Here is a 25,499-nt window from a genome sequence, read left to right on the forward strand (position 1 = left end):
AAACATACATATATACAAAGACATACATGTACGGAGGAGGTAATAAATTACAACATTTAGACAATTAAAACCATTTACATACCCCAATAATAAAACCCAATATACAATAAAAATTTAAAATTTAAAAGACAGTCGGGAAAAACGAAAAAATTACGGTTGAGCCAGGCCAGATAGTTGAAAAAGGTGGGTCTTCAACTGTGCACGGAAGGAGCGGAGATCGGAAATAATCCTGATGTCACGGGGGAGGTCATTCCACAGGGCTGGGCCCATCACAGAGAAGGCTCTGCTCCTGGGTGTCGCCCCCCGACACTGTTTGGAGGACGGCACCCGGAGAAGTCCCTCTCTGTGTGAGCGAATTGGTCGTAGGGATGTGTGGGGCAGGATGCGATCCTGCATGTAACTAGGTCCTGAGCCATGAAGCGCTTTAAAGATCATAATCAAAACCTTGAAACGCACTCGGTAGACCACAGGAAGCCAGTGCAGCTCGCGCAGGAGAGGTGTTACAGGGGAGTATCTAGTCCTCCCCATAATCACCCGCGCGGCCGCGTTCTGGACCAACTGTAGTCTCCGAGTGCATCTCAAGGGAAGCCCCATGTAGAGAGCATTGCAGTAGTCCAGGCGAGACGTCACTAGCGCATGGGTGACTGTGCGTAGGGCATCCTGGTCCAATAAGGGGCGCAATTGGCGCATCAGGCGGACCTGATGGAACGCCCCCCTTGCCACGGCTGTTACATGGTCATCCATGGACAGCCGGGCATCTAGGAGGACGCCCAAATTGCGCACCTGTTCCATGGGGGCTAGTTGCACGCCCCCAATGGCCAGAGATGGAAGCACCTGGTTGAACCGGGGGGCCGGAAGCCACAGCCACTCCGTTTTGGAAGGGTTGAGTTTTAGTCGGTTGCCATCCATCCAGACCCGTACGGCCTCCAAACACCGGGACATCATTTCGACGGCCTCATTGGGGTGGTTCAGGGTGGAAATGTATAGCTGAGTATCATCAGCATACAGATGATATCCCACCCCAAAACCACGGATGATCTCGCCCAGCGGTTTCATGTATGTGTTGAACAGGAGAGGCGAGAGCACCGATCCCTGTGGCACTCCACATGTGAGTGACCTCCGGGTCGAACTCTGCTCCCCTGCCAACACACGTTGCGTCCGGTCAGAGAGGAAGGAGCCAAACCACCGTAGAACGGTGCCCCTGACTCCCAACCCCTCCAGCCGGTGCAACAAGATACCATGGTCGATGGTATCGAACGCCGCCGAGAGATCTAATAGGACCAGGATAGAGGAACAACCCCTATCTCTGGCCCTCCAGAGATCATCCACCAATGCGACCAAGGCCGTCTCCGTGCTGTGCCCGGGACGGAAGCCGGACTGGCGCGGGTCCAGATAATCATTTTCCTCCAGGTGACGTGGGAACTGCTGTACCACCACACTCTCTACAACCTTCGCTAAGAAAGGAAGGTTTGAGACTGGACGATAATTGACTAGGTCCGTTGGGTCCAGGGAGGGCTTCTTGAGCAGGGGCCTCACCACCGCCTCTTTCAAGGCGGCCGGTAGAGACCCCTCACCCAACGAGGCGTTCACTAGGCCCAGGAGCCAGTCGCGCGTAACCTCCCAGGATGCCAGTACAAGCCAGGAGGGACACGGGTCCAATAAACATGTGGTGGGTCGCAGACGTCCACGCAACCTGTCCAAATCCTCGATGGCAACCGAGTCAAACTCCTCCCAAAGCGGTCCCTCAAGACTCGCCACGGGCGTCTCTACTGGACCACTGAAAGGGGCCCATCCCATCCGGATTTGAGCGACTTTGTCCTGTAGATATTTCCCAAACTCCTCTGCTCTGCCCTGTAAAGGGGCTTCCCGCGGTCTCTCAGACAAGAGGGAGCGAGTCACCCGAAACAGGGCGGCAGGGCGGTTATCTGCGGACGCAATAAGAGCGGCGCAATGTTGACGTTTGGCCGCTCTTAATGCCACAAGGTACGTCCTCAAATAGGCTCGTGCCTGTGCTCGGTCAAATTCGGAACGGGAGGATCTCCAATGACTCTCTAGGCGTCTCTTGTGGCGTTTCATCACCCTTAGCTCCTCGGTAAACCAAGGGGCCAGGGTGGTTCGTCGCCGCAGGAGAGGCCGCAAAGGCACCACCCGGTCTAGGGCCCCGGTAGTCGCACTATTCCATGCGTCTACCAGGTCCTCCACTCGGGGGCGGGTCAAGTCCACAGGAGGTGGCCCAAGCTCCGTCTGGAACCTATCTGGTTCCATCAGGCGCTTGGGGCAGAACCATCTAATACCTTCCGGTTCCGCCTCCCCGCAGCGGGGGGTAGCACCAGGGAAGTCAAGCCGGAGAAGTGAGTGGTCTGACCATGACAGGGGAATAATAGTTGGATCCCCTATTCCCAGATCACTCGTCCACAGGCCAGAGACAAAGACAAGGTCCAGTGTGTGGCCTCCCTCGTGAGTAGGGCCCTGAATTAATTGGGTCAGGTCCATGGCTGTCATGGAAGCCATGAACTCCCGAACCCCCTCAGACGCTTCTCCCATCAACGGCAGGTTAAAGTCCCCCATCACTAAAAGTTTGGGGGTCTCAACCGCCACCGATGAGATCAGCTCGAGGAGTTCAGGCAGGGCCGCTGATGTATAGCGAGGAGCCAGGTATACTATCAGCAGGCCCAACTGCCTCCCAGGGCCCCATCTCACGACAAGGGACTCACACCCGGATGTCTGCGGCACCGTGAACTCTCTCGGCTCCAAGTCTTCCCGGATAATCACTGCTACCCCACCGCCCCTTCCCTGGGCCCGAGGCTGGTGAAATGCTCGATAACCCGGCGGGCACATTTCCACGAGGGGTAAGCCTCCCTCGTGGCCCAACCAGGTCTCAGTTATTCCTGCGAGGTCCGGCTTCCCCTCCAAAATTAGATCGTGGATGAGGGGGGCCTTATTGACAACGGACCTCGCATTGCATAACAGCAGTCTCAGGCCGTGGGTCTGTAGATCCTGACCACCTAGTATGCAGGGGTTGGTACAAACGACCGGGTATGACCAAAAACCCCGGTCTCCCAACCGACTACGCGCTCTTGATCTGTCCTCGCACCTGCCCCTCCCCACGACCGTTGGTATCAAAAAGCCCTGCACAGGAATGCTATCTTCCTTCTCCTCCCCCACTCCGCTCCCTCCTCCTTCGACCACACCTAGGTGCCTGGCTCTACCATCCCTCCTGACCTGTTCCCCCCCCTCCTCCCACTCCCCAACCCCAGGGTCCCTACAAATTCTTAAAAAATATTTTAATAAAAGAAAGGTTTGATGAGACGCTAAGTTTATGTCTTGCCTTGCCTTTATTTTTCCTTATAGAAATCCTGCCACGACTGGGCTGGTGTTTACTTAGCCTATAAACAACGGTTTAATAAACAGCATTTAGCAATTTCTGTCTTTTGGTGATCGGAGTAACATTTATTAGTTTTGGCTTACTCGGGAGAAAACGTGCCCCAGATCCCCATTCAATCAGTTTCTTTCCTGGTTCTCCATAGAATAATTTTGTTTACTGAAAAGATAGTTCCGTCAAGAGAAGTTAAGGGCTTTTTTACGGTGTCGTTTTTGCTAGAAGGGAAAAGAACTAAATTAAAATGTTTTAACAACGGTGTCCTTCCCTCAAAGCGGTTTTGAAGCTGATTTCGCCTCTCTAGGTGCCTCTTCTCCTAATTTGTTCTCTGTAGCTTGTGATGTTGTTTAAGCCGTAAACTGCTTGTGGGAAGATGCATTAGCTTGTCTGTTGTTTTTTATTTAAAAGAAAAAAAAACTTGCAGGTTGGCATACTGCTGAGCAGTGACAATTGTCAAGCATTTAACAAGAAGGTTAAGAATGGATGGCGCTCCTTTCTAAATGTCTTATGGCCCATACAAAGCTGTCTTGTCCAATGTTTTATTGACGATGAGAAGAAGTTGTTTAGTTGTTGAACTCCACTGGCATGATTCTGGACAGCTAAACTCCTCAACTTTTTTGAATACCTGTTAAAATAGCTGTCTCATAAAACACTCCCAGCACAGATAAATATCCCCTTCTCCTTAACGTATGGATGTCAAGGATGAAATAGGAAATACAGATACAACTGTTCATTTAGTGACTGTTTGAAGTCAAAACACCACCCAAAAGAGGGACTTGTGACCAGAGGTGGGATTCAAAAATTTTAGCAACCAGTTCTCTGCCTGGTTGCTGGGTGGGTGCTGCCACGGTAGGCATGGCTTACTCAACCTTCTGCACCATGGTACGGGGGGCATTTTCACCCTCCCCAGGGTCCGGAGGCCAGAATTGGGCCCGTTTCCAGAACTTCCGGGAGGCCCATTTTTTTCACTCTCCGGCCCTGCACTTATCTGCCATCTAAAATGGACCGCATGGAGACTCCTGGGAGGGGTAGGGTGGGTGTGGCCAGCCAGTCCTTGCAACGCAGATGTAAAAGTAACATCAGGTTCGCCCAAACTGGTCCAAACCAGCTAAATCCCACCCTCATGCTCATGACTGTATCTCCCGCCTACGACTCTTGAAGGCAGCCACCAACTTCCTCCAAGTTCTGCAACGGGCCGACTCCAAGAAAAGAGGCAGCTGCTTTAAAGAGTTGTGGGCCTTTTTTTGCCTGCCAATGCGATCCCGGAGGCCTTTTCTTTCCGAAACGCCACCCGCTACCATCCGCTGTAGTTTTTAAAGCCAGGTCTGCCATCTCTGCATAAAAGATAAGACTCTATTCCCGTTCCAACAACATTTGGAAGGGAAGATCGGTGCTGCTATGTTGCGATGTTTACTTAGAAGCCTGGCAGGGCATAAACAGTGCTGGAAGAGAAGGCCTTACATATCGCATGGGGAATTCCCTGCAGGTTGATAAATTCACAGCCAGCAGGAGAACGTTTGATCAGCCCATGTCCCATTTTTAGAAACGTCTCTGGTTCTCGTGGCAGGAAAACCCTTTTACTTGGTAGCAACATTAACAGATTGCCACTGGTCTCGGATGTTGCCTGAAGCCAAGCAATTAACCGGCGATAGATTGACTATGGGAGAATTAAAGAGCAATCGATTCGTTCTCAAAGTGGAGCCCTTTTTACGGCTGACTCCTGATTTGCACCTGCAGCTCGTGGTTTTCCATTAGATGTCAACCGGAAGCAAAGCTGGAAACTCTTGTGCTGTCATTCCAGGACAGTTCCTGCATCAGTGTAGCCCAGGGTTTCTCAACCGTGGTCATCTTAAGACTTGTGGATTTCAACTCTTAGAATTCCCCAGCCAGCAAGCTTCAGAAAACACTGGGTCAGCCACTCTGCGTCTGATGAACGGAGCTGCGACTCACCAATGGCCTTTGAATAACATTTAGGAGTTGGAAAAGGGCTACTTTCTGACCGTCGACTAGCCAGCTTTCCTTTTGCACTATCACCAAGCCTTGTAGTTTGATTTAAGGGGCCTTCTTCATATTCACTTCTCAGATGTTTTCCCCACGTTTCCCCAGTGCAAAGTTTTGCATTTATTTGTGTAGAGTCTATTAAAGTTCACAGGGCTATCAGTACTGGTTCTCTCTCTCCCTCTCCCTCTCCCTCTCCCTCTCTCTCTCTCTCTCTCTCTCTCTCTCTCTCTCTCTCTCTCTCTCCCCCCCTCCCTCCCTCCCTCCCTCCCTCCCCCCTTCCTTCTTTTTTCCTTCCTTTTTCCTTCCACCCTTCCTTTTCCTTCCATCCTTCCTTTCTTTCTCCTCCCTCTCTCCCTTCCTTCTTTTTTCCTTCCTTCCTTTTTCCTTCCTTCCTTTTTCCTTCCATCCTTCCTTCCTTTCTTTCTCCTCCCCCCTCCCAACATTCCTTCCTTAAATTTCATTTTAGCTCCCCGTTTTTTTCAGCTTGCTTCGAAGGCTAACTTGCTACCGTTTGGAGCCAACCTTCCATGTGGAGTTATGACTCAGCAGGTACTTTAGAGTGGAAGATTTAATTGTAGGAGGGGTGAGATCTACTGAGCATGAGTCAGGCAGGTCTTTGATCTAAAACTCAGTGGAAAGCTTGTTTTGGTTTCCGATTTGAGCATAACTGCATATGTTCTGTGGTGTTTTCATAAATGCATCGTTTTTATTGGTCGTGGAGTGTTCTCGAGTGGCTTTTATAGCTAGTCCTCACGTTGCTTGGCAACTGTTGGAAGTTATGATGGACCCCCACTCCGAAGTTCCAGTGCGTCCCCCCTCCCTCCCCACAGCCACGTCACTTGCCTTTGAGGTACTCAACTACTGACTGCACTTACGGCCATTTGCAATGGCCCACAGTCACATGACCACGTTTTATGATGTTTTTCCCCCCTCCAAAAAACGGCCTTCATTTCTAGTTTTCAGCAAAAATGCCCCGCAGCAAGCAATGGCTTCGCTTACCGACCACAGCATTTATTTTACATCCACCCCAAAAAAAGGCTTTAAAGTTAGATCAGTCGCATGGGTGACCCGCTTTACGACTGTAATGGATAGGCTCTATTAGGTTGTAAGTCGAGAACTACCTCTATTTTCTTTCGTTGGTGACCTTTTAGCTTCTACGTTCCTGTCGGTGGGTTAATCTCCCTTTTCTTTTAACCCTTTAATTCAACTGTCTGGGAAGCTCATCTACGAAGCCCAATAGGGCCAATACGGCTGCTGTAGTTGTCACCAACTAATGGAGAATTCCAGTCCAAAATCTTAACGCTTCCTTAGCTGCTGTTATCAACCGATACTCTTAAGGCAGGTTGTCAAAATCAATCTGTTTCATTTGGAGTAACTAGCATTACAATGTAGAGTCCCAGTTTTGGAGAGCTCATTGGACTAAATATCAAATTTCAAGGTCAGATTCCAGAATCTCCCACAGCATCCTTTTACAACTGGTTCACATCTTTCTTGCTATTTCGAGACCCAAAGGGACTTAATTTTCTTTTCCCCTTGCGCCGATCAACGACTGTGTAAATAGTGAGCGGTTATCCCAGAGAAGTTTGCTTTTAAAGAATTAAGGCTGCTTTAGATCCTTAAATAGAACACGGTATGGAATATTTCCATTTAAGAGGGATGCGGGGGCTCAGTGGCTAAGATGCTAAGCTTGTCAATCAGAAAGGTCTGCAATTCGGCGGTTCGAATCACTAGCACCGCGTAACGGAGTGAGCTCCCGTTTCTTGTCCCAGCTTCTGCCAACCTAGCAGTTCGAAAGCACATAAAAAATGTAAGTAGAAAAATAGGAGCCACCTTTGGTGGGAAGGGAACAGCGTTCCGTGCGCCTTTGGCGTTGAGTCATGCCGGCCACATGACCACGGAGACGTCTTCGAACTGCGCTGGCTCTTCGGCTTTGAAACGGAGATGAGCACCTCCCCCTTGAGTCAGGAATGAATAGCACATATGCGCGAGGGGAACTTTTACCTTTACCTATGGAATATTTGGGAATGAGCTGTCGGGAAGCATTTGCAACCACGTGCTATAAAATTATTTCTAAGCCAAAATGTATTGGAGAGCAGATAAAAACACCTGAGAATTGCTTCCTTACAGATAGAAAAATCTAAAAGTTTTGTCGAAGTAATCAAATGATCTAACTTAACACAAGAAAGCTATACTTGATCCAACCGTGATGCACTCTAGATTTTTTTTGTGTTCTGGTGATTATGGAACTATATTTGGGAAACCCATAGCATCAGGCAAACGCCGCAGTACACCCCTTACAATGAGGTACATATACATCTATATAATTGATAGATTGGAAGCATTCTTCCAATAGAAGTGTTTGTTTTGATATTACCCAGCTTCGCATAAAACTCCAAACTCTACTAAAGATAAAGATTTATTAACTCAATGTTTATTTGAAATATCCAAGAATAGCTAGTGCAGGAGTCGGCAACCTTAAAAACTCAAAAGAGCCCATTTGGATGTGTTTCCCACAGAAAAAAAAAAAAAAAAAACACCGAGAGCCACAAAATCCTTTTGGCATCTAAAATGAAGGCAACACTGCATAAATCGTTTTTACGCTATGTATACAAAAATGATATAGCGTTGTTGCGTTTATGAAATAAATGAACAGCTACAGAGAGCACACATTTTTATTTCTGCATGCAACAAAAACATTTTAAACTCCGGAAAAAAAAAAAAAAAGACGGGTCGAAAAGCTCAATAAAGCTTGCATGCTTGCAGGGGTCGCACATGGGTGGCGGTGATGCATATTTTGAGCAACAGGGAGCCAGAGTAGAGTGAGGAAAGAGCAACCTGCTGCAGGTTGCAGTCCTGGAGTGGGAAGGTAGGTTCTTGAAGCTAGTCTACTAAAAACATTAGAAGAAGAAGAAGACAGAATAACAGAGTTGGAAGGCAACTTAGAGGTCTTCTAGTCCAACCCCCTGCTCAAGCAGGAAACCCTCTATCGTTTCAGACAAATGGTTGTCCAGTCTCTTCTTAAAAACCTTCCAGTGTTGGAGCTTCTGGAGGCAAGCCATTCCACCGATCCATTGTTCTGTCTGGAAATTTCTCCTTAGTTCCTGGGGAAAATTTCCTGACGATTAGAAGATATCGGACGACCAAGAGATTTTTCTGACAGGGAGTAAGTCAAACTTGGCAAGGAAGTAACGTGTTAAGCTGTCATGGACTCGAAACCTGATTTTTCTGAAAGATTCGAAGGCAGACTGCACAACCTAGGACAATGCAAACGTCTCGCACGCTCATCGGGGCCACATTCTGGAAAAGCTGAACTTTCGGGTTTTAGTGCGCATTGCGTGCCCAACGATCAATTGGCCGGTACGAATGTGCAGGCCGGTTTTCAGCACATCCCCACACGCCAAGGGCTCATTCTCCAGAAAAGCCTAACGTCCGGCACACATGCGCACCTGATAATCAGCTGGCTGGCACGCATGCACACACCAGTTTTCGGCACTGCCACGCGCACGAAGAGCAGCTGATCATCGTGCACGAATGGACGCCAGAAACCCAGAAGACAAGACAGGCAAGGCCGCGCATGCTGGGCGACATTGGTCCGCGTGCCACTTTGGGCCCGCAATGCCATAGGTTTGCCATCCCTGACATAGGACATCGCATAGAGATAGAGATGGGAAGAACTGAAAATGGCTCCCAAGGAATTCTGAGAAGAATTGAGACGCAAGCAAACGAACCTTTTTGCTCTCTTGACTTTTGCATATAAATCATCTCTTTTTCTCGTAGCGATTTTAATTTTAGGGTCGAATTCTCCCAGGTCTCCTCCGCGGATGTGTGTTTGTGTGTACGTCTCGCATCCTGTGTTTATTTCAAACCCGGAATGTGTTTTGGGCCGTCCAGTTGTCATAGAAACAGTTACATTCCTTTCCACGTTCTCTAATAAAAACCCACTGAAATTAAAGTCTACCTCAAGATCCTTTGCTCTGGTTGGAAGCTCCGGGCTTAAGGTTGACTTCGCTTTGCTGGGCGTGAATGCGGAAAAAGGGCTTATTTCGACTAACGATTTTTCATCGATGGAGGAAATGTAAGTCTTCCCAGCCCAAACTTTTTATAAAAGACAGTCATCATGGATGCTTCCATGGGGAGGGGTGAAATATCTTAGAGGACATTTTCTTGGGTGATGGTCCTTGAGCCAAAGGCCTGTTGAAATCTTTGTTCGGTACCTTGGACGTTGTTGGCTTGATTGACCTCCATTTAGATGCGGGTTTAGGATACGTCTGCAATAACGATGGGAGTTGTTGGACTTGTAGATATCTTAGCCTCAACCCTCATTGACTCTCTGGCTTCTCTACCTGTGGTCCTTAGAACATACCTGCACCAAGGTCACGCGTCACATCATTCATAAATTGAGTATAACAGTTAATTGATACAAAAGACCAGAATCCAGTTTTTCTAAGTATCTGGTCCCTAAACGATGCAAAACCTTGAATCTGCTTTGTTTTTTTAGCATTGATGGGAGGATTCCCCCCCACCCCCACCCCCGTTTCAGATCTTTCATTCTTGTAATGCAATCTTTTATTGATCTTTATTCTGCTCTTTTCCCTTAACTCCTCTGGGAGTTTTTTTCCAGGCTGAAATACGTCGTGTATTTAAAATAAAAGCTTGGTACTCTTTGGGCTTGATAATAATAGTAATAATAAAAAAGAATCCCTTTTCTCCAGCTGCATACATTGCATATTCTTAAAAGAGCCCGAAGATCAGACAGTGAGTGCTTTGGACCCAAGGCGATGTAGGACTTTTTGCATGTCGAACGGCGGCGCTTGCGTGACGGAACAAGATGATATCGCAATGGAAGGAGCGTTTCTTTTGAAGGAAAAGCAATGGTGTGGGTCGAAAGATCTCAGCAATTTGGGGCGGGGGAGGTGGGGGGATTCTTCCGATTACCAATCCATATTTGGATGGGGGGGGGGGTATCTTTCCGAAATGCGCTTCAATGATGCCTGCGTCATCAAGGATTCCACCGTCGGTGATGATCTGTTCGTACTTTCTTTTTTAAAATCTGGATCCCCCCTTATTTTAGCCCCTTTCTTCAGAAATTGGCTCTGCAAAAGGGAACGCACTCACCTGCAGCTCAGCCTGCTCTGAAAAACTCAAAAAAAAAAAAAAAAAGCTACAAAGCTGGTATTAAAATAGCTTTAGGGCATGCTTTGAAAATCCAGTGAATATATATATATATCAACCGCTCCAAACAGCCCAAGAGGGCTCTTCACCTGAATCTGACTTCCACTGGGACAAAGTTCCCGAATATTTGTCCTTTCTTGACAGATGCCCAAAGCCCCCTCCCCAGACCTCTTACCCCCTTTGATCCTAGCGACACCATCTTCCACGAGAATGGTGGGGGGAACCATAATTGTGCATCAATGTATTGTACCGGGGTGGGGTGGGGAGGGTTTCCTAGCTAACTTGCCTCGTCGGTCATTGGCTTAAACACCCAGCCTTTTCTCCGAGGTCTGTCATCTCTCGCCATCTCACCTGAGTCTGCAGCCCTAGAACTGTAATAAGACCATGATCATGTGAGGGGGGGGGAGAGGGAGAGAGAGATGGAGGGAAGGGGAGGGAGAGGCCGGAGCGATGGGGAGACATGTTCCTTCACATGCATTTTGACAGCGCAGCTTTCCGGGCGATGCTCTTTTCTGTCGGACCGCGCTCGGAAAAGCCCCGAATCCAGAGGCGGCCAGCTCCCCGTAGGGACGGATTAATAATATGCTCCTGCTTTACACCTTTTTAATATCCTTCTCAGAATCAATCTACCGGCGGGGCGCCAGGAGATGGAGGAAGCTGTACCGAGTGAATGGCCATCTGTTTCAAGCCAAGCGCTTTAACAGAGTGAGTACTGTGGCCGAAAGAGACGCCGGAGGTGGGGGGGGGGAGCCGCCCGGAGGCAAGTGGGGGGGGGTGTAAGGGGATGGGTGGGGAAGAGAGAAAAAACAGGGGCTGCTTTTCCTGCCAGGTAGATCCTTCTCCCGGCCTGGAAATGGTGGGGTGGGGGGGAGAAAGAATCAATTCAGCTTAAGCTACACACAGTGATTGAATAACAAGCTTGCAGTTCAGGAGAGAGAAAATCCCAGCGTGATTCCCCCCCACCCCACCCCTCAAGTGTATTTTGTGTGTGTGGGTTGCTATGTTCAGAGGAATATATATGTATATTATGCTGGCTTTCCAGCTCGTGGGGATATCTTCTCTCCCAATACACATGGATTTTCTTACCCTTATTGTTTCTCTGGATTAGCCTCACGATGCTTAGAAGCGCTGTTGTTAAAATGCACGGGGAGCTAAATAGATGTGACCTAATTAACGGCACCATAAATATTTCTATCTTTGGAGTGGTGTGTGTGTGTGTGTGTGTGTGTGTGTGTTGGAGACACAGCTGTGTTTAAGATCTGACTTCATCTATAAAGCAAAGCTTTCCCCCACCCCCACCCCCTTCTTAACCCATCCCTTTACTGCTGCAGACTGTAATCAGTATCTAATCCATTTTTTTGGGTGTGTGTGTGTGTGTGTGTGTGAAGATTTGTGCATTTTAAGAAAGGGTTGGACGAAAGGTTTATTTAACTGTCAGGATGGTATGGCCGTCACTACTTCTGGATACAAGAGGAGGCTGTTGTGCTAGTGTGAGTGCCCTCACACAAACACACACTTGTTATCTCTGATGCAAATCTCCGCCCGTTGAAGGGGTTCGGAGCAGAATTAGATTTATTATTTTTTTAATGGCAGCTCACATTTTTAATCTCGTTCCTGGTGATTGGAATCTTTCCTGATATCTGGTCTTGATATATCGACAGCTGGATCGCGTACAGGTCCCTGAGGATTGTCGTATGCGAATATGCCTTTATTTTAATATTAAAATTGTATTTTAGGAAGCAATTGAGGCAGGAGGTTTGAATCACCCATCTTTGAAAAGCCACAAACCACAAAAGCTGGATCTGGGTACTGTCGATCTTATTAAAACCCATGGATTTGAACAATGTTTCCAGCAGTTAATGAGGATCTAATTGAAGCAGTCGAGGAAAAAGCTATTCCTGATTTATTCTGAAATCTATTTATTGGAATTCATAGCTGTTAGGTTCAGGTGTCTAGTTTTTCTTTCTTGAAAAAAAAAAACGTTCTCCATTTTGCAAACCTCTCATGCATCTTTATCAGATTGCCAGGCACGAAGATGTCTAAAAATGTGTTTCTTTAATAATATCGGTTGGCTTAGAAGCGCAGCTAATTATGTGTGCCTAAGGAAACTTGACTGAGCATTCAGTCAAGCATTAATGCAACTGGGACAAGTCAAAACTCACATCCCAGAAAAGCAAAAGTTTCTGTATCAAATGTGTACATTGCAAATATTTCCCCCCTGCAGAACAAATGCCTACCTGTGGGCTCATCTACCTATTCATTTTAATAAGCCCCACGCAGGGCGGTTCCGATTCCAGGATCCGCTACAGTAGCAATTAAGGAATTAAATCGGCATCCCAACAGGGCCATAATTAAATTGCAGAAAGATTTGGGCCTCTAGTTCATCCTTACATCATGTATGTCTGCCCACATCTGGCAGTTAAGATCTCCTGTCTCAGTTTGCTCTTCTCTATTTTATCAGATTCAAAGTCTTTTTTTTTTAAAGAAAAAAAAATCTATTGAAAACAAGACTTTGAAAAGAATACAAAAGGATTACTTTGCTGCAGCAATAAAGGGGCTGCCCCCCAAAGAACAGGGAGTCAAACTATTCTCCAAAGTATCTGAGGACAGGAAAGAAGCAATGGGTGAAAACTAATCAAGGAGAGAAGCAACTTAGAACAAAGGAGGAATTCCCTGACAGTTAGAACAATTAATCTGTGGAACAATTTGCCTCCAGAAGCTGTAAATGCTCCAACACTGGAAGTTTTAAGAATAGATTGGATAACCCTTTTATCTGAAATGGTGTAGGGTTTCCTGCCTAAGCAGGGGGTTGGACTAGAAGACCTCCAAAGTCCCTTCCAATACTGTTATTCTATTCTATTCCAAATACTAAAGAGACTAAAAATTCTTAATGCGGAAATATTACTCTATAAAGTTATTGGCGGGAGTTGCAAATAATTTGGAGGGAGGGGGGTGTTCCTCAATTTTTAAAAGAAGCTAATAGGTTTGTGGGGGCAGAGCAGATATACTGTCCCTCTGGGTCAGGCTTCTCTTGTACGTTTCAATCCCCCCTCCCCCAATAATATAGAAATCTAAACATCATGAAGTCTGGGGGGGGGTGTATTTTATTTTTCTCCCATCCCTAACCCTAGGAAAATCACAACTTCCTTTATCAATGGAAGGGAACCCCTGCAAAATTCTGTCGTAGGTCGTAAACTCCCTTGATCAACTATTATGGCACGTCCATTTCATTTGTTAGATGAATAAATTTGCATGCCTCCCATCCCCATATCAAAGCACCTCGGGTGGCAAAATCAAAACATTGCAAAAATCAAGTCCCATCTAATGATGGGCGTTTGAAAGCTGATCATTCGGGCATGTTTTCATTTAAAAAAAAAAAAAACCCTCAGTGAAAGCCCTTTCACGATTCGTTTTCTTGACGTAGAACCGCTTCCTGCAAAGCCTGGGCAATTTCAGTGGGCTGCCACGGTGCCGATGGCGTGGCCCAGACCACGTGTGGAGCAGCTGTCACATAAATGGCTTTGTTGAAAACACTTGCTCCCACTCCGTTCCATTTCAAGTGGCTTCCCACACGCCGGCGTGGGGGAAATGTGTGAACTGGGCCATAGTAACTTGTGCGAAGAGGTTGAGGGTTACTCAGCCATGCGCCTTCTCTTCCTCTGATTGCTCTCGTCGGTTGTTTTTTTTGTTTTTTGCAAAGGCACAAAAACACTTTTTATGCCGGGGAGCTTAGCTGCAATTGGACAATGGCCTCAATTATGTATAATTTTCCATTCTGTCAATTGGCCTTCATTCTCATTTTGAGGGGATTCGAAAGTCATGAAATTCGGGATGTTGTAAAACTCCTTGGTCCACGTAGGAGAGCGTCAGCCCCCCCCCCCCCCAAAATACAACGCTGAAATTCTTGATAATCTACCCATCATTTTACTGGAGCAAAATCTTAACACTTTGGAGTGTTTGGAGTCTCACTTTCCAATCTGTAGGGACGCGGTGGCTCAGTGGCTAAGACACTGAGCTTGTCGATCAGAAAGTTCAGTTTGAATCCCTAGCACCGCGCAACGGAGGGAGCTCCCGTGACTTGTCCCAGCTTCTGCCAACTTAGCAGTTTCAAAGCACGTAAAAAATGCAAGTAGAAAAAATATGAACCACCTTTGGTGAGAAGGGAACAGCGTTCCGTGCGCCTTCGCATTGAGCCATGCCAGCCACATGACCACGGAGATGTCTTCGGACAGCGCTGGCTCTTCGGCTTTGAAACGGAGATGAGCACCGCCCCCTAGAGTCGGGAACGACTAGCACATATGTGTGACGGGAACTTTTACCTTCCAATCTGTTCCCCCCCCCCCCCCACTTTGTGTATGTTATTTGGCTTAGCAAAAGAGCCAGAAAAGTCCTGATCCCATTAGGTCATAGTTTAAGATGGATTACGTGGGCATATAATTCAGTTAAAATTCAGCAAGAATTCCAGAATTCATTAATGGGCCTTTATTTCTTTGCCTGCAGTTTAAGCATTGGATCGGGCGGGTTTATAAATCCAAACTCACAGTGTAACACCATTCACATCCTCAATAAATAATCTGACTGGAGCTTTATAAAAATGAATGTAAAATGAAATTAGATTCACAAGGGGAAAATGGTAAGGGAAGTCAAATTGGGTCCAGTCGATTTGAACACTGCTCTCTTTCAAAGTTAGTTACAATGGAGAATTCAGTTCTGACTTGTGGACAAAGCAAAGTAGGAGGACTCCACTAACAAATTAAAAATGAGTTTCAGCCGTTACGTGGTGGTTGGGAGGAGAATTGAAAAAAAAGAAATTAAATTTTGACTTTCACAAAAATTGCTGCGGGGTTAAAGTAATCTTGTTGCATCCCTGTGAGAAACTGATGGATTTGAATTGAGGAACATTTCAAAAACTTCATGAGATTTATCTGAAATGGGGGTATTATTTTTTTCCCTTACTGCTTTCCTCTAGGATAAAAAGTTAGATTATTATCACCAAACCTTTAGCCACAGGTTTACTTATTGATCTGGGATTATATCTAAGCAAGAAACCAACCCAGCTAAGAGAGCAGCAAGGACTCCACAGATCGTAACTGTTGTAGCTGCCAGTGCCCAGCAGAGCTGGTAGAAGATTCGGAGAGTGAGGAGGTTGGGGAGGAACCTGGGCCAGTCCTGGAGTCTGGGGAAGGCTCTGTGTTGGAGGCAGGGAGGAGGTCAGAGCCGTATGCCAGTTATCAGCTGCCTTCAGAGTCAGAAATCAGCGAAGTAGAAGAACAGCTGGAGCCTGTTCCCAGTGTGAGTTGCCAGACGAAGGGAACAGCCAAAGAACAGGGGTTGACTTGGGAGTATGGTCACAGGTGGGCAATGAATGGCCCCTCCCAGAGGAAATAAAAGAGGAGCGGAGTGGGAGTGGAGTTTGCAGGAGACCATTAGTTCCCTTCATTGGTTCGTGACTCTCCGAGACTCCTTGCCAATTTGTGCAGAGATCGGCCTGGCAGCTCTCCAAGCCAGAGAAGGTCTGTGACTGTAAATCCTCCCTGGAAAGACTTTGCTGGAGGTGAATGAGCAGAACTCACAGTCAAATGAATAAAAGGGGTTTTTGTCAGGACCAGGAGTTTGCTTCAGGCTCTTGGGAAGCCTCAGTCAGAACAATAACTAAATAAAGTTTGCCTTTATGTATGGAACATATCCAGGTCATAGCAGATTAGTTTCCATAATCTTTTATTTCCAGGTCATTCCGTGCGACTGTTTAAAAAAAATGACAATATTTTGCTCTAAAACCAAAAGCCATAACATTGAATTACGTCCATTATGGTAATATAGTTCTGTAGCCAGTTTCCCTTGCAATCCATGCCCAGGAAATGATTGAAATAAAATAAAATTTAACTCTGATGATTATAGGTGGCTGGTCACATTAGTTCATGCCAGCCGGCCTGTTGGGATGGGCTGTTTCTTTCTCTCTCTCTCTCTCTCACACACACATATATTTTCCAAGATTAATGAGTATGTTTTTCTGCCCCTCACATCCTCAACCTAGTACTAAGCTCCCTTTGAGATCTCTTGCTTTATAAAGGGCTCCTGCTAAGTTAAAAAAAAATCTCTACATTAATCAGATCCTTTTGATTCTTAGCACACCTCCGTGGGAATTCTTCAGCATTTGATGTGCAAGAATCTGTTTGCCCTTTAAAAAAAACAACAACGCTTCAGCTCTGGTTTGCAAAATTTTAGTTTTTGGTTAGGATGTAAAAGCAAACCGGTTGCCAGAGGAACTGTCACGGCCCTCCTCAACTGTTTACAACTCCTTGTAACATCCATCAAGGAACTGTTCTCAGGACTTCCCCAGAGGGGGATAGCTGTGTGAGTCTACAGAACCTGAAAAGAGGTCATCCTTTCTTCTTCTTTCTTTTTGCCTCGGTGCAAATTCTTACAAATTAAACCAAAGGGATATTTTTCTACGGAGCAGCTACGTGGGGAAGGAGGGGAAATGCTTTTTATGTCGATCTGTTTACTGGGGTTCTACCACTCCTATCCAACAGGATTTTAAGGGACAGACCAAAGCGGAAATGACATTATCTGCTTCAAAAGCTAATCGCCCTCTTCGTAGTCGGCCAGCACACTTCTGTCAAGAGGCACATTTTTTTTTCTTAAGCCTCTCGCAATCTTAACAGTGGGAAGGCATTTACTTCGACTAGTGACCTGAAAAAAACCAACAACCACAACAAAAAAGAACCCATCTCCCCTTCAGGGTGGAAAAAGGGTTCTCCGTGATTACAATTTGATCTAATGCACGTCTCCGTTTTCAGGGTGACCTCCTCCTTTCCTTTCCTGTTGCAAACTCTCTCCCTCGCCTTTTGCAATTGCTCGGCAGGGCACTTTCTGTCGGCTAATGCAGAGCATGTGAAGAGTTTTTCCATCTCTGGGCTTGGCAAAGGAAAATAAACGAACAGCTTCCGTCGCCGTAAATGCGAGGGAGCGGACAACTCCGGCTTTGATGCACGCAAACCGAGATTTGATGCACTGAAGAATTCATTTTTAATGACCTTTTTTTTTTGCAAATTTTACATAGAACAGATATAATGCTCGCTAACAAGAATTAAAAGAAAGAGTGCAGAGAAGAGCAACAAAGACGATTAGGGGACTGGAGGCTAAAACATAGGAAGGAACTGGGTTTAGTTTAATGAAAAGAAGGACCAAGGGTGACATGATAGCAGTCTTCCAATATCTCAGGGGTTGCCACAAAGAAGAGGGAGTCAAACTATTCTCCAAAGCACCTGAGGGCAGAACAAGAAGCAATGGGTGGAAACTAATCAAGGAGAGAAGCAACCTAGAACTGAGGAGAAATTTCCTGATAGTCAGAACCATTAATCAGTGGAACGACTTGCCTCCAGAAGTTGTGAATGCTCCAACACTTGACGTTTTGAAGAAGATGTTAGATAGCCATTTGTCTGAAGTGGGGTAGGGTTTCCTGACTAAGCTAGGGGGTTGGACTAGAAGACCTTCAAGGTCCCTTCCAACTCTGTTATTCTGTTGTAAAAAGAGTCACTTCGCTGAGATGGATGGCTATAGAAGAAAATGAATGAATGAGTGAGTGAGTGAGTGAGTGAGTGAATGAATGAATGAATGAAGTTGGTTGACTTTACAGCCAGGTGTCAGGGTTCTAAGTAACACCCCCAATGAAAGAAGACCCCGAGGTTTGAGGTTCCTCAAAGTTCCATTTTATTAGAGATGTCTTATTGGCACATCTGGGAAAACCCCGAATCTGAAAGCTTCCAAGTTTCCCCACCCAAAAGAAAGTCGAAGTCCCTGCCCAGCACCCACACGTCCATCCCATGATCCAATCAGGCACCGTCCAAAACAGGAGATGCCTCCCAGTCACGCCACTCCAGCTGCAGGGCGAGATGTCCTTGACTCTCTGAGAAAGGAATGTTATTTGGGACTAGATCTGTCCCACTCCATATAATCCCCCTTCCCAATTTCCCACAGCAGTAATTGTGGCAGGTCTGAGGGCCCAATGCAAAAGAGGGCCTGACACCGGGTGGGTTAAGAATAAGCAGAAAGGTGAGTCACCATGTGGTTAGACTAACAAGTTACCTCTCCACTCAAAAACCCTTGTCCTGAATTCTCATATTCAGGCTATTCTCAAGGTGAAAATGCAAGGGTCTCCTTTGGTTTGTTGAAGATTGGAACGAATGAAGAAGACGAAGACTTTTGGAGTGGACCTGTTACATTCATCATTATTCTATCTGCTTCCTATTCAAAAGTTGGCTAGATTTGGTGTTGGCCTTTCTAGTTGAAAGGTTTAAGCAGGAAATGATGGGGAAAACCCTTCTCTGTCGTTGACAGAGAAAATGGTGCTAGACCCGTGAGGGCGAACCTATGGCACAGCTGTCAGAGGTGGCACACGGAGCCCTCTCTGCGTGCATGTCCAACGTCGCCACCTAGCGTTTGGGTTTCCGCTGCACGTATGCGCAGTGCCAACTGGTCTTCGGCACTCCTGCGCGCTCGAAGACCAGCTGTGTGGCAAACATGCGTGGGCACACGGTCTGGTTTGAGCACTTGAAAAGGCTTGTGTCAGGTGTTCCTCGTTCAAAATCCAAGAAAGAAAACCCCCCAACTCCATTTCATTAGAGGAAAAGGTACTTTTACTGGGCATGAAATGAAAACAGCGAAGATCTGAAGCAAAAAAAAAAAAAAGCGCGAACGCGTACATATCAAACGTTTACCCAAATCCCTCCCCCCCCCAGTTACCCCAACCCAGTGTCCAATCTCCAGCTCCCAAAGGCGTCCTGTGGGGCGCATCTTCAAGTGGCCTCACCCAGTTGGTATGCAGAGACAGTTGACCTTGACCAAACCCAAACACGAGCCATCAGCATGCGCAGAAGATGGTGAGAACAAAACTCCCTTCTTGAGATAGCTCCATCCACACATTTTCCCCTCCCAAATACCATGAGCCCCCACCCTCCCCATTACTATGGCAGCTGATAGCAAGCGTGCAAGGCAGAGGCTGACACCATGTTCCTCAACCTTTAAGGTGGGTGGACTTCAATTCCCAGAATTCTGGGAGTTGAAGTCCACCCATCTTAAAAGTCGCTGAGATAAATGATAGATAGATGATAGATAGATAGATAGATAGATAGATAGATAGATAGATAGATAGATAGATAGATAGATAGATAATAGATAGATGATAGATAGATGATAGATAGATAGATAGATAGATAGATAGATAGATTGATAGATAGATGATAGATAGATAGATAGATAGATGATAGAGAGAGAGAGACTGTGCTAGATTAACAAATGATCCCAGCCTGAAATTGAGATGCTGTCTTGACCATCAGAGAGATGACATAGATACCAGGGAAGCCTCCTTATATCCATCCTACAACAAAAGTTTTGGCTGTTGGTCCCCCCCCCCCCCCATTGTTTTCGCTTTCGAAATGTGGTTTTGTTTATCTGGAGTCCTGGGTGTCTTAAGCTTCAAAGTGTTCCCCTTTGTGTTCCAGAGAGCATACTGCGGCCAGTGCAGCGAAAGGATATGGGGTCTAGGAAGACAAGGTTACAAGTGCATCAACTGCAAGTTGTTGGTCCATAAACGTTGTCACGTTCTTGTCCCACTGACCTGCAAAAGGCATATGGTAAGTTGGGCCCTTCCTTGCCCAATCCTTCGACTGAGTTGTGTTAGTTACAACGGGAGCCTTAACAGGATGGAGGTTACGCCGCTTTCAAGGCTCGGGACGGGTCAGCTGATTTGTGTGTGAGGGATAAATCACTCCTTCATTCCTCTTTTCTGTCGAGGGAAAACACAATAGTTCTGAAGTGAGAAAATAAAATCGATGGCAGCCATTTTTTTGTCTTGAAGCTTTTTCCGCACACTCATCGCAGCTTTATATACTTTTTAATGCTCTATGTGGGCTGCAGTGGTGGGATACAACCGGTACGCCCCGGTACGGGCCTACCAGTGCCTGCTGGGAGCACCAGGTACCGTTCCGGTATGGTGCTTCGGAGGGCCCGCACGCCTTATCTGTATTTGAGCTGTTCGGGGCTTACGCGCATAAAGCTTACAGTGCCTGTGCGACACTCCGCCAAGCAGCTGGAGCGTCACAGGGACATCGTGGGTGATAAGAACACATGTGGGCACTGCACATGTTTATGTGGACCAGTTGCAACAGGATCCGGAACCCACCACTGGTGGGGTGACTCCTTGCCCCAAAGAACCTTAGAAAGAAATGTCTTTGTGGTGGCACTTATAGGTGAAATACAGCAAAATGTGCTTATTTTAGCTATGCGTGGGTACCGTATTTTTCAGAGTATAAGATGCACGTTAGTTTTTGGGGGAGGAAAATGAGAAGAAGAAAAAAATCTCCCTCTACCTACCAGCATCCATCGGTATTCTTCTGGCTGGCGTCCTTGTAGCAAACAGCCAGCTCAGCTTCACCACGTTATTGCAGCCTGATTCAGCACGAGCAGCTGATTGGCAGGTGGATCGGCCTCCCCGGAATACCCCCAAATCAGCTGTTCCAGCTGCAGGGATTGCCACAGACCATCGCTGCCTCCGTGCCTCGCGTTTTCAGCCTCCGAACTCTCCGTTTCAGACCTGTCCAAGGCTGCAGGGATCGCCAGAGCACATTGCTGCCTCTGTGCATTGCGTTTTCGGCCTCTGCGCTCCGCGTTTTCAGCCTCTGCATGTTGCATTTTTGAGCGGTTCCAGGCAGCGGGGATTGGTGGCGGCAGGGATCCCCGCAGCCTTGGACAGGTCTGAAACGGCGAGTTCTGAGGCCGAAAATGTGAGGTACAGAGGCCAAAAACGCAAGGCGTGGAGGTAGCGATGGTCTGTGGCAATCCCTGCAGCCTGGAACAGGTCTAAAATGTGATTCGCGGAGGCCGAAAATGGTCGAGGGGTGGGCGGGGCTACATTTGGTGTATAAGACACACCCAAATTTTCACCCTCTTTTTGGGGGGGGGGGTGTGCGTCTTATACTCCGAAAAATATGGTAATTCATAAACAGAAAATTGTTGGAATTTCTAGTTCAAAGTTTTAAATAGGAGATGATGGGAAAAATCCTTCTCTGTCGTTCACAGACAAAATGGTGTTAGACCATGTTCCTCAACCTTTAAGATGGGTGGACTTCAACTCCCAGAATTCCACAGCCAGCATGCTGGCTGTGGAATTCTGGGAGTTGAAGTCTACCCATCTTAAAGTGGCTGAGATAGAGCAGGGGTCGGCAACCTGTGTGGCTCTGCAGCCACATGTGGCTTTTTCATCTCCCTGCTGCAGCTCCCTGTAGCTGATCAACTCCACAATTGATAGGGCTTTCGGTTAGGACAGGTAGAGGAAAAAGGACACCGCGCTAGGAAGAGACTCTATGGTGGGGGAACCGGACTTCCGGTCAGCTCCAGAATTGAAAGGGGGGGGGCTTCCGATTAGGACCTTTGTGGCTCTTTGAGTGTTTAAGGTTGCCGACCCCTTGAGTTAGAGAAACACTGTGCTAGATTAGCAAACGACCCCAGCCTGAAATTGAGATGCTGTCTTGACCATCAGAGAGATGAGATAGATACCAGGGAAGCCTTGTTGTATCCATCCTACAACAAAAGTTTTGGCTGTTGGTTCCCCCCCCCCCCCCACACACACACGTTTTCGCTTTTGATATGTGGTTTTTAGTATTTTTAGTCTAATGTTTTTTTTTTGGGCTTTCGGGCATAACCACCCTGCGTGAAAGAAGGTACCCTGCGCCTTTTATTTCTTCTTCTTCTTCACGGATCCGTATTCTTACAGGATTCTGTGATGCCTTCCCAGGAACGTCACTTAGATAATAAGAATGACGAAGCTGACGTCCCCAGAGAAGAAACAGACGGACGTGAGTACGACTTCCCTCTCGATCTAGAAAAGTTGTTGCAAAAAAAATAAATAAATAAAAGGACAACCCTTTCAGGGATTCCCCCGTTCAGCATTCTTCAAACTTCAGGACATCCCCCAAGGACAATGACTAATTGATAGGCTTCTCAAGCGGGCCATGCAAAAGAAGGAAGAACAGCTGTGGAGTCACTTGCCAGGCCCAGTGGCAAAATCAATTATTTAATCATAAAAGTTCATTCCTGGGTTTATTCTGGGACTGTCAAATCAGCGTGGCGTGGTACTTAAAAGTGTTAAGATTAGGAATGGGGAGATCCAACGGTCTAGTCCACAGTCAGCTTCGATCAGGGAGGCTGATGTGGAGGTCAGTGAAAAAATATAATGCACTGTCTTCTGCTGGGTTATGAATCAAATAAAGAAATTTACTTAGACCAGTTACTGTAACACGGGTTTTTTTGATCCCTAAGATCCTAAGTCAAGCTATTCTCCACAGTACCTGAGGGCAGGACACGAAGCAATGGGTGGAAACTAATCATGGAGAGAAGCAACTTAGAACTGAGGAGAAATTTCCTGACAATTAAAACAATTAATCAGTGGAACTACATGCCTCCAGAAGTTGTGAATGCTCCAACACTGGAAGTTTTAAAGAAGAGATTGGACAACCATTTGTCTGAAATAGTATAGGGCTTCCTGCCTCAGCAGGGGGTTGGACTAGAAGACCTCTAAGGCCCCTTCCAAGTCTGTTGTTCTATTCTGTTCTATTACATTCCGTTCTATTCTTAATTTGATTCTCTTTTTACTATTTTATTCTATTCTTACTCTACTCTTATTCTACTCTACTCCACTCCACTCCATTCCATTCTATTCCTCGACTTAAACTATCGCAAATGAGACCAACATTTCTATTGCTAAGTGAAACAGTGAACAGTGAAACATTTTGCCCTCTGGTTAGCTTTACACTGCCCAGGGTTTTTTTCCCCCCCCTTGGGCAGAGTCAAGGTGACCCAATGTCACATTTTGGGATATCTAGCCGGTCATTTGCCACGGAGAAGAAGAAACAATTTCTGCAAAAATATTCGATAAGTGTATCAAAATGCGTGTTAAAAGATTTTCCTTCCCAGATCCCTATAAGAAGGTGAAATTGCAGCTGAACAAAGTGACACCCGAGTGGTTAAATTGGCCGCTTGTAAAGCCTCTTATCTTTGCACGCCATTTGATGTAAAAAAAAATATGCTGATGAGTTTGCTTTACGGTTCTGTTTTGTATGTTTTCTCCTGCAGTATCTTATATTTCTTCGACGCGGAAACACGATAACATTAAAGATGATTCTGAGGTAGGTCTCATTTTACAGGACAACTTTCATAGAACCCTGTATTTAGTTGGAATAGGTCCCTTAAACAAAGCTGTTAACACGTGGACTTCAACTCCCAGAATTCCCAAGCATGACACTCGTCGTAATCTTCATGAAGTTGAGCAACACCGGCCTCTTCCCTCCATTATTCCTTTATATTTGCATTTTTCTCTGAAAAAAGAATCTCAGCATGTCTCACTGAAAAACCCCTTGATTGGCTGTACAGTCTGGAAGACATAATTGGGGGGGGGGGGGGGAAATGGGCAGTACAAATACTAATTCTTGCTTGCAAAAGTTCTTAACGTGATGAGCTGACAGAAAAGCCAGGATGATGTAAGGTCTTCTGCTTGAGCAGGGGGGTTGGGCTAGAAGACCTCCAAGATCCCTTCCAGCCTTACGATTCTAGTTTCATTGTGGCGATCCTAGACAGGTTTGGGTCCCTAAGTTCAGGAACTGGCTTAATTTCAGAATTTAATGGTAGTAGGGCATTCCTGGATGGCTTTTTAAATTTTATATTGGGGTTTTAACGGGTTTTAAAATTGTTCTGAATATTTAAATTGGTTTTGGGATTTTATAACAGACCGTGTGTGTGAGTTGTTTATGTTCCATGTCTTATGTCTTATATCATTTTTATTGTTTTGATTATGAATGGTCTGTACACCGCCCCGAGTCCCTTCGGGGAGAGGGGGCGGTCTATAAATTAAATAAACTATAACTATAACTACTCCACATCAGAAATGTGTCACAAATAAGTTTGATTCATTATTATTACTGACTAGCTGATGAGCCGGCATTGCCTGGGTATTTACAGACGTTGAAGTGTTTGTCTGACGGGGGCCTTTCTTTCCCCTACTCCCATGCCCTTTATCCCTGCCCTCCCCCTTTCCCCTCCCATGCACTCCTCTTTCCTGCCCTGTCTACAATCAGGCTCTCCCTTCTCCCTCCCATGATATCCCAAACAATTGCCACTCTAGGATGCCGCACTCGCTCTCCTTAACAGGCCAGGTGTTCCAGAGTTATGCTGGAACACACATACACACACATACACCCCGCCCCCCAAGGGCATCTTACCCCTCTCCCCCAGTATTTGTTTCCAGAGGGTAGGTCATCTGTGTACCAAGTTTGGTTGAAATTGTTTGAGGCACTCCAGAGTTATGCTGGAACATACATACATACAGCCTCTTTTATATATAGAAAAAAAGAAAAGAAGATGATAGATAGATAGATAGATAGATAGATAGATAGATAGATAGATAGATAGATAGATGATAGATAGATAGATAGATAGATAGATAGATAGATAGATAGATAGATAGATGATAGATAGATATAGACAGACAGACAGGCAGGCATGGATGGATGGATGGATAGAGAGAGAGAGAGATAGACAGACAAGATAGATGGATGGGTAGAGGGATGGATAGAGGGATGGACGGATGGATAGATAGATAGATAGACAGACAGACAGACAGACAGTAATGATGTGTTTTTCCATTAGGAATTTTAATGGAACAAGACACTCGTGTATTTTAAGCATGTTTGGGGGGGGGGGGGGGAAACATACCTAGTAGGGCATTCAGTGATGAAAATGTCTTTTAAAGAAGCAAGTCTTCAACAGCCACCTAAAAATTTAAAAAAAAGATAGCCCGTAGATTTCTCCAAGCCAGAGGTTCTAGCATGTTGATTTTCTGATGGAAAAGGTCCTATTTTTAGCTGTGTAGTATTAATAGGATCAGAAACCATAA

General features: G+C 46.2%; 1 protein-coding gene across 3 annotated transcripts in view; it reads left to right on the forward strand.

Annotated features, from left to right (window-relative positions):
* The window catches only part of PRKCZ (protein kinase C zeta), an 80,016-nt gene that overhangs the window by 31,080 nt on the left and 23,437 nt on the right, over positions 1–25,499 (forward strand). For all 3 annotated transcript variants that reach the window (XM_081954967.1, XM_081954965.1, XM_081954966.1), the window contains 4 exons: positions 11,172–11,257; positions 20,056–20,187; positions 22,326–22,407; positions 23,684–23,736. In XM_081954967.1, coding sequence (XP_081811093.1) covers positions 11,172–11,257; positions 20,056–20,187; positions 22,326–22,407; positions 23,684–23,736 — 353 coding nt within the window. The remainder of the gene's footprint in view (positions 1–11,171; positions 11,258–20,055; positions 20,188–22,325; positions 22,408–23,683; positions 23,737–25,499) is intronic.

Source organism: Natrix helvetica (assembly GCF_964273705.1).
Source record: "Natrix helvetica genome assembly, chromosome: 5".
NCBI classification, from domain to species: Eukaryota; Metazoa; Chordata; class Lepidosauria; order Squamata; family Natricidae; genus Natrix; species Natrix helvetica.